This window comes from Dipteris shenzhenensis, chromosome 33 (genome assembly GCF_047967505.1).
Source record: "Dipteris shenzhenensis isolate YYH24624 ecotype China chromosome 33, Dip_SZ_1.0, whole genome shotgun sequence".
In the NCBI taxonomy this organism is placed as follows: Eukaryota; Viridiplantae; Streptophyta; class Polypodiopsida; order Gleicheniales; family Dipteridaceae; genus Dipteris; species Dipteris shenzhenensis.
This window is the reverse complement of record NC_141628.1, coordinates 39,219,612-39,229,011: the sequence shown is the minus strand read 5'-3', so window position 1 is coordinate 39,229,011 and position 9,400 is coordinate 39,219,612. Positions and strand designations below refer to the sequence as shown.

At 43.5% G+C, this 9,400-nt stretch overlaps 1 protein-coding gene across 1 annotated transcript; it reads right to left on the bottom strand.

Annotated features, from left to right (window-relative positions):
* Positions 1-5,493: 5,493 nt before the first annotated feature.
* LOC147880094 (protein NRT1/ PTR FAMILY 8.2-like) lies at positions 5,494-8,495 on the bottom strand. Its single transcript, XM_087371657.1, has 5 exons — positions 8,413-8,495; positions 7,748-8,151; positions 7,316-7,533; positions 6,647-7,209; positions 5,494-6,388 (listed from the first exon to the last, which is right to left on the bottom strand). The coding sequence occupies exons 1-5, from the start codon at positions 8,493-8,495 to the stop codon at positions 5,494-5,496; spliced, it is 2,163 nt and encodes a 720-aa protein (XP_087227783.1).
* Positions 8,496-9,400: the final 905 nt, after the last annotated feature.

Sequence of the window (9,400 nt, the reverse complement as noted above, 5' to 3'; positions counted from 1 at the left end):
TTGTTCAAGGATGTCACTTTGTATTGCAAAGCCTGTGAACCATGCCAATTCTTTGGTAGGAAGGATTTGCATCCTGGGCAACATCACCTAGTGATGTCCATCCATCCATTTCAGAAGTGGGGAATAGATTTTGTCAGGCCCTTGCCCATGACTGCCCGCAAAAAGAAGTATCTTTTGGTAGCCACTCAGTATGTCACTAAGTGGGCTGAAGCTATCGCTCTCCCCACTGCAAATGGTAAGGCAGTTTCAAATTTCATATTTGAACGTATCTGCACAAGGTTTGGGACACCCATGGAAATAGTATCTGACCATGGGAGTCCATTCTTAAATGAAGCAGTGGAATTGCTCATGGATCGCATGGGTATTAATCATCGCACTTCTAGCATCTATTATCCAGCATCCATGGGTCAAACGGAGCAAACCAATGGCCTCCTTTGTAAAACCATGGGAAAAATGGCCACGGGGAATAGGAGCCAGTGGGATCAGAAGTTCACTGAAGCCGTGTGGGCTTACAAAATCACTCATAAAACGTCTACAGTCACACTCCTTTTGAGTTGGTATATGGTACTGAGGCAGTGTTACCACTAGAGATAGAGATTCCGGCCTTGAGATTGGCACAAGAACAGAGGATGACAGAAGATAAACATGTAGAGGCCAGATTGGTATAACTTGAGAAGTTAGATGAAACCTGACGCCTTGCACTACACCAAACAGAGATCTAAAAGAATCGACAAAAGGCCCGCTTGGATGCTAAGATTCACAAGGGATGGGAAAGACAATTTGCTGAGGGGGATGTTGTGCTATGCTTTGATAACAGATTGGACCACCAAATGGATAAGAAGTTTCTTCCACTGTGGACCGGTCCATACAAAGTCATCAAGAAACGTAGCAATGGGTCTGTACAAGTTCAAGAGCTACATGAACCATATGGCAAGAAGGTGATCAACAAGCGTTATCTCAAGCCCTTCTTTGTGCATGATGGACTCAGGCATGGAAATGTTGTGCATTCCCTGCGTGGGGGGGGGGGGAACTGTTATGGATAAATTTGACCAAAGTAAAAAGGCATAAATATGAGTGTGTGCTTGTATGTGTGACAATAGTATAATAAAATATGGAGTGTATAGGGCCCAAGGTTGAGGTGGTAGGGCATGACCATGTGCCACCCTTCCACGTAAGAGGACCCATAAGGTGTGTTGTACATAATCCATGGTAGTAATATTATAAAATATAAGGTGGCATGGCTCTTCCATGTACCACCCCTCCACCTAGGCGGTCCCATGCCTGCATTTAGTGAGATATGGCTCAAAGTCCTTAGGAGAAGCGATATAAAATAGGTGGAGATGGATATTATATTGGGTTATTCCCTCCATATAGGATAGGCCCATGTGGGGGAGGTATAGAAAGTCCAAGAGTGCAAGTTAAATAATCGGGAAAGTAGGATGAGGTGGCAATATTCCTTGTGCCAACCCTCCACTTGTCCTCCTAGATGTTTGAACGTATTATAAAATTAGGAAGAGACTAAGGGAGTATCATAGACTTGGGATATGGGAGTTGATATATGTGGAAAAATGTGGCCAAGCATTATCGCACACAATTGAGAGTGCGTAACTGCCTAGCCCACATGGGAGACTCTTCCACACACACCATGCATGTGGGAGGATGCATTTATTGGGAGAGACCCCCTCTCTCTGCTATAAAAGGAGGGGGCTACTCCTTGATGAGACACGCTCATTCTTGTAAAGCCACCTAGCTAGTACTTTGATTTCCTCCTTCCCTTCCTTTCAAATAAAGCATGGCCCTCTTCCCTTGATGTCTCCATCTTTACATTCCTCCTCCACCCATGTACATACTTCTCTTTTCCCTCTCCCTCTCCCCTTGTGCCATAGTCTCCCTCTTCTTTCCCTCCCCTCTTAATTCCTTTTCCCCACCCATGTTAACGCTTCTCCCCTCACGTTCCCTATTCCTCTATGGCCCTCGAGCATCACCATACCTATCCTCTAGCCTCTTGTCTTGATTTCTTTTCCGGCTAATAGTACACCAACTGAGATTCGGGAAAAGGCTAATAACCATCGAGCCATTTGGCTTGAGATGTCATGTGTTTGGTAGCACCTGTGTCGAGATACTAAACATTGTGATTAGAGGGATCAAGATGATCTGATTCAGTGATAGCATAGAAAAGACGAACTATAGGATAGCAACATTGGATTGCTGGTTGGAAGACCTGGGTTGCCAGGTCGTATTACGCCTTGAGTTATTGCCAAAAGTTCTACATGGGCCTCTTCGAGGATTATCTTGTTGAGGATTTTTTGTCAAAGTGGGCAGTAATGGGGGCATGGGAGATTGAAAATTGCTAAATGGTTGCCTGAAGGAGGAGAGTTACATCGAGGCTTTCTGTTGAGACGTTCTTGTCTATCCTGAATTAACAAGACAGTGGGATTGGACAAATTTGACGAATTGTCCTTTTGTCTCCTCATTCTATCTTCCTGGGTAATCTTGCCGAGCAATGAAGGAAGTGTCAATTGTGCTAAACCGCTTTGCGTGGTGCCGAAAGCTCGCCATGAAGAAGGGATGGAAGCCAGGAGCATTGTGACCTGTTGTAAAGCAAGGATCTTCAAGCTAGCTTCGGTTGTCTCATCCAGAAGACCTTGCTATCGATCAAGAAAATCAGGTACTGAGTCGATTTCTTCGAGTTGAAGAAATAGGAGCTTACGATGGGCAAGACGCTTTTAGCTTTTCCCACACTTCTTTGGAGGTATCTAGAGATTGAACTAATTTCAATTGTGAATCGTCACAATGGAGTATGATCTGATCTGAATGGGCTTTGGCGGCTACAAGGAGCCATGCCTTCTCTTTGACCGGAACAGTAGGTCCATCGTTGAGGTAAGTGCCTTTGACGACAGACCAAAGGTCAGCACGATGAAGGAGTGCCTTCATCTTTATAGACCAGAGTCTATAATTGGAATTCAACAGATTTTCAATCTCATATGCACGTTTGACGCCTGTGCTTATCCAAGCCATCCCTGGACGAAGTTGGAATACAAGAAGGAGGGGGGCGCTTAAGAAGAAATGCACATGCATAATGTAATAGCAGAAAGATAGTTTCTTCCCAGGCAAGCTCCCAGTAAGGGAAGAAACAATAGAGATCGACCTTTAGGTTGACGGGGACCTATTTCCTCTGCAATCATAAATGTAGGAGACTATTGCGAAAGTAGTGGAGGGGAGTCCGGGCCTTGGAAGGCATCGTTGGAGCGTCAGGGAAGCGACCCCTCTGATACCATGTGAGATGCTGAATATGAGAAGAAGCAAGAAGATGAGAAGAGCATGCATGCAAACAAGAGTGTAATCGGAGAAGCAATCAGAGAGAAAGAGACGATGTGACCAATCTGAGAACAAGTGTGTGTATTATCCAGAGTTCACGTTCTTGTAGAATGTGATAGTTATTTCGATTACAACCAACTAGTATCAACGCATACATGCGCGCGTGATCGGGATTGTTTATTTAGGCTAAATACATTTGGGAGTTAATTATTCCAAGAAAATCTAGTTCTCCCTCTCCGTACAACCATCCAAACGCACATGTACTCAACAGCCTTTAGACTCTCTCCCCGTGCAATACTCTATGCTCATCACTTGCTACTCTATTTGCCCCTACTCCTTTCCTACTAGCACTCCTACTTGCATACAGAGCTTCTCTAACTAAGCTCAATTGGAGAAGCCGTGTGCATGGTAGTAGTGCCAGTAGGAAATTGACAAAGTAGGAAATCGACAAAGGTGGACAGCTACATGATGAGCCAAAATAAAGAGAATGGGCAGAGAAATCTGAGGGCCATTTAGTAAATTGAGGCTAGAGAGCTATAAGTTCATTCATAAAGTCTGAGAGAGCTATAAAATTTGAGCTTCAAATGGAGCCTTCTTTCTTTCTAGCACAAGATATTGCGGTCTCTGATGATCACTATTCCTCTCGCTCCTTCATACTTTAATATCATCTCAATTTGACAAGATGCTCGAGACACTCTACTAAACTCCCATCTATTTGTATAGCTCATTGATTTGATTCGTTTGTTGTTTTCATCTCAACGGCGAGTGTAATCTATGGTGAATTTGTAACACAGACAACTCTAAAGCCATTCAAGGTACAAGTATTGGCAAGGCATACACATATCGAGTAAACAGGAGAAGAGATTATGGGAGTTACAGAAGTGAAGGCCATACAAGGGAAGTGCAAGGTGAGGGAAAGGAAGACAATGCGTCGCTCATGAAAAGAATGTCACATATATGAAAATCCCTTGGATGCTAGACATTGCAAGGTAAGGGGAAGTAAATGATGTGCCCCTACAATGTTGCATTTAAGAAGATCCCTTGGATGCTGAAAATCATGAAAACAAGTAAAGCTTGATGGAGAAAGAGAAGAAAAGGGTGTGGTACAAGGAAGGAAGGGATGCATGTATCTCTTAGCTTCCACGGTTGTCTTGGTCTCCCCTGCCGGTGGAGCAATGGTGTGGCACCTAAAAGTAAGTGCAATAATATCCCTTAGCAATAGGTGAAATGTTGTTCAAAATGTGTACGTGCTCTCTAGAATGCTACCATTGATCATAGACATCCCACTTTCACCATGCAGACGTAGAGCATCCTATACTTCTAGAGTTCCAAGTTCATGTCCTACATAATAGTAGATTTGAATAGCTTTCTCAGGAGAAGTTTGACCTTGAATTTAAGTGTCTAGAAAGTACCACAAAAAAGGCAATGAAAATGAATCTATATGCCATAGTGACTATGGCATCAAATCCTTGCATGCTTTTAAAACTTGCATATCTTTTAATGCATACAAAACTCACATGCTTTCTTCATACACAAACTTGCGTGTTTTTATCCCTATTACTCACTTGCTTAACCCATAAGCCTAGATTACTCACATATTCTCATACATAAATACAAGAAGATGCGTCCTAAGAATTACAAAGAGAATGTACATTATATCCCATAACCCTTAGGGTTTAGAGTCACACTAAACCTAAGCCTACTTGAGAGAATTCCACTCTCCTACTTTAAGCATGGACATATCCTAGTGCCATTTACATATTTCTAAGAGATGACTCATTTACATATTTAGCTACAAGACACACTCTAGAGACTAGAGTCAGTAGACTCTCCTATTCTCACCACTTGGTAATCTTGAATGAGATGACTCATTTACATATTTAGCTACAAGACACACTCTAGAGACTAGAGTCAATAGACTCTCCTATTCTCACCACTTGGTAATCTTGAATTTGCCAACCCGATGTCTATTCCTCATGGAATGGAAAGCATTAATATCATAAGTAGACTCCTATTCTCGCCACTTGGTAGTGTTGTCAATCTTGAATTTGCCAACCCGATGTCTATTCCTCATGGAATGGAAAGCATTAATAGCATAACTGATAACTGATGACCATTAAATTCAATGGAAAGATAAAGATCACAACTAAAGATATAGCTATTTAGTCCTCTGTATCAAACTTCGTCACTGGGCTGCTGTATTTCATCCACGGCTTCGTTTTGCTGGTCGACTCCTTCGTCGACGTTGATTGTGGCTAGATCCCGCTTCTTGGAGCGATGCAGACTTGCAGCCACCAGGAACAGTAGAAAATTCACCGCACTCAGCACCGCCAACAGCCAGTAGAAGAGGTCTATTCTGCTTCGATTGATGTTATCCAGAATCCACCCTTTCTCCTTGCCCGTTACGCCCTGGACTATGGTAACCAGCAGAGAGCTCAACCAGCTCCCGATACCCAGCTCGCTTATGGACAGGCTTGTGCTGAGGCTCCTCGTTCCGTCTGAAACTTCATCGTAGAAAAACTCTAATTGACCCACGTAGGTGAATATCTCCGCTAAGCCCACCAGGAAATATTGTGGCGCCAGCCAGAAAATGCTCATTGGAATCGTTTGCCCGGGTTGATCTTGAAAGTTATACTCTCGAATAACGTCAAGCCGCTTTCTCTCCACCAAGGCAGCCACCATCATGGAAAGGATCGAAACAAAGAGGCCAAAACCCATGCGCTGCAAGGGTCTAAAGCCGCACTCCTCCCCAGTATATCTCCGCACAAACGGGACTATGAGGCTGTCATATAACGGCAAGACGACGAGAGTGTTGGCCACGGAAAAGACGGGAAGAGAAGCCGCTGGGATTTGGAAATGAGGGCCGAGTTTGCGATTTAATGTCGTGCCCTGCTTCACGAAGAATGTGACCAACTGAGAATAGCTAGTCCAGAGGAAAACAGTTGTAGCGACGATGGGAAGAACTCTGATGAAAAGCTTCAATTCTTCCACCTGCGTCACGGTGCATAATTTCCACGCGTTGTTGTGATCCCTCTCGGAGCTCGAACAAACAGCAGCTTTGTCGAGGAAACTGTACACAACAGAAATGTCAGCATAGGCTTTAATTGGATCGATCAAGCAGTCACAAGTCACGACCGACTCAAAAAAGATTTGTGTCGTTACTTGCGCACCTGCGCGGCAATGCAATTAAATCAACCTGTACATACAATTCATCTCAATTCCTCACTCTCGATGGACAAAATTGGGCATATCAACCTTTCAAGGGTGAAATTCCAGTGTGTCCATCTACTGCCGATGCGGTTAAGGCGTTAATGGACGGGATACAAACCTTAGCGCTCTCGTGTGCCGTAACTTACGAACACCAGCAGTATTATTTGTGAGTTCATACAGCTGACTTTCGTCAGCACAGCTACGAGGTACTCTGACCTTCCGTTTTCTAACCGCTGCAACGAGAACTTGAACAAATCGGGTAACTAGGCTGCCGGTGGGAGCCATGTGTCTGTAACGGGGCATCCCATTGAGTAACGCAACCAAGGAGATGACCATTCCAGCCAATGGAAGGCCAAAACCCAGTCCCCATCCGACGTTGTTTTGGATGTAAATAACTACTGTGAAAGCAAACAGTGCGCCTATGTTAACCGAAAAGAAGAACCAATTGAAGAAGGAGGCTTTCGTTCGCTTCTCTTTGTCATTGGCTTCATCAAATTGCTCAGCTCCAAAAGGTGAAACGCACGGTTTGATGCCCCCTGTCCCGATGGCAATTAGATACATTCCTGCATATACTATTCCGAGCTGACGACTTGAAGCAGGCTTGCAGTTGAGCGTGTTAATATCGCAAGGAGGCGGTCGGAAGGATCTAACTGCCCCTGATAGCGTCATGAGAGCCAGGCCCTGCTCAAGGCCAACCCAAATCAGGCCAGCAAAAAAATCGATCGATTCAAATTAAAGAAAGCAGCAAACGGTTCGCAAAAGACGAATTTGCAGGCGAATTGCATACCACAATATAACAAATGGAATAGAGCGCAATTGTGAGAAAGCGACCCAAGTAGGAGTCCGCGACGAAGGCCCCAGGTATACCGAGTACGTAGGCAGCTCCAATCCAGTTGGTGACCATATGCACTGATTTTGGTAGAGGTTGATACAGGTCCGAGATCAAGTACGTGACTAGATTTCCGGCGACGGAGTAGAAGGCCAATCTCTCAGCCGCCTCCATTGCTGCCAGAATTGAGTAAAAGGCCGTAGACAAGTAAGCAAAATATCATAGGAGTTGCGAGGAGAATTCAACCGGCAAATACGTAACGCTCTGAATGAATATAATAAACGGCTCTCTTTAGTGATCTGATCCTTGTCTGGGACCTAAAGAGAAATTGTGCCTGAGCATTAATCTACACACAGAGCCCTTTCCGGTGAGAGGTGATCATGGGCTCACCCAAAATGAACGATGCCGCTTTCCACCCTCCAGTTTGCAAGTTCTGTCTGACTTGTTGACCGCTATAGTGGTGCAAATGCAACGACGCAATCCCACTCATGTCTGTTTGCTCTGGGAGACTAGAAGTCGAAGCTGCAGGAGTAGGAAGCGAAGGGAAGCAGGAAGACGGCAAATTAAGGTCAAAAAGCGGACCGAGAAGCAGTTGCGAGGAGGGGAGGAATGGTGAATGTATGCTGCAAATTAACGAGGTTGATTGAGGAGGATCAATATATTGATCAGAAGACTGGAGAGGGCTGAAATCTCCAGAACTTGCAAGAAGCTTGATGACAATATTGAAAGGACTACGGCATCCAGTTTGCTTGCTTGGATTATAAATTAGGCCTTTCCAAACAGCTGGGCAGGTCCTGTGTACAATCACAAAAGGCACTCTACGCCGGCCAACTTCAATTCGTGTACGGAAATTGCTCGAGGTCACCTTTCATGAGGAGTCATAATTGATCAAGGTTGTATACAATATCTAGTCTTTCTAAAAATTGAAAGAAAATGAATAGTAACGGTTATATGTAACTTTTGTTAGTGGAAGGATAGGTCTTAGTAATGAAATTGGATTTACAATCTACTCGAGTTTCACTCCGGTCTTTCATACTTTCCTCACAACACCTTACTTTTCTCGAGTTTCACTCGAGTCCTCCATACTATCCTCGTATTCTTTCTCTGTCACACTCAGGTTTCCGCCCTCTTTTTCCATTGCACATCCAAAAATCAACCACATTAAATTCAAAATTGCCTACAGGACAGGCCCATTGAATTAATTCACCTTGTTTTTAATATGCCGAGTTTATTGTAAAAAGGGGTGGTCAGCCCAAGGTAAACTTAGAAAATGGCTTAAGCCCAAAGCCTACACTCCACTACAAGCGAATCCCCACCTCCAAAAGACTCTTTCACCACCTAGCTAAAGTCGCGTAAATTCCCCCGCACAAGAGCTAAGACAATAGATTCCCTAATCCCTAGGCCGATACTCTGACAAAACACTAGGATGTTATAAAGAACCTCCCATACAGTAAGCATTACAGCTACATGGAAGTAAGGCCAACAAGATGCCAAGTTCAAGGGCATCCCAAAAGGGTCTCCGTGAGCACCACGCGCCACCTAGTGTGTATATTAGCATTTAAGCATTTCTTGTATAAAAACATCCATGCACTCAAGCCCAAGTGCTACTCCCTGGTATGCTAATGATGTGATTCTCTAACAAAATTTTCATGGATGAATTTCTCTTTCCCCAACAATTAAAACTTTTTTACTAGTGGTGAGATTTTATATCCTCCCATGAAAATAAATTCTACAACATTCCCTACAATGAGAAACTTTTACTCAAGAAATTTTAAAATATCACCATGGTTCTATTAAAGTTTGAAAGGCAATAGACAAAACAAAATTACATTCGACAACACTACAAAAGTTTAAGAATGAGCGAGAATGAGCTACATAAGCTTTTGCTAGCATATTATATTAATATAAATAAGTATACCAAGCTTTAAAATATCCATAACATATTATATTAATATACCAACTCTGAAATATCCATGACAGCATTCCATCTACAATGTGTCAAGATATTGGTGACTAACTCATGCAAAAAAAAAAGTGTTTCCC

Coding starts and splice junctions, on each gene's coding strand:
- LOC147880094 (XM_087371657.1), bottom strand. CDS start 8,495: ATGGAAAAAGAGGGCGGAAACCTGAGTGTGACAGAGAAAGAATACGAG. Junction 7,534..7,747: donor AGCGGCATCGTTCATTTTGG/GTGAGCCCATGA, acceptor CAATTCTGGCAG/CAATGGAGGCGGCTGAGAGA. Junction 7,210..7,315: donor ATTCCATTTGTTATATTGTG/GTATGCAATTCG, acceptor GGCCTTGAGCAG/GGCCTGGCTCTCATGACGCT.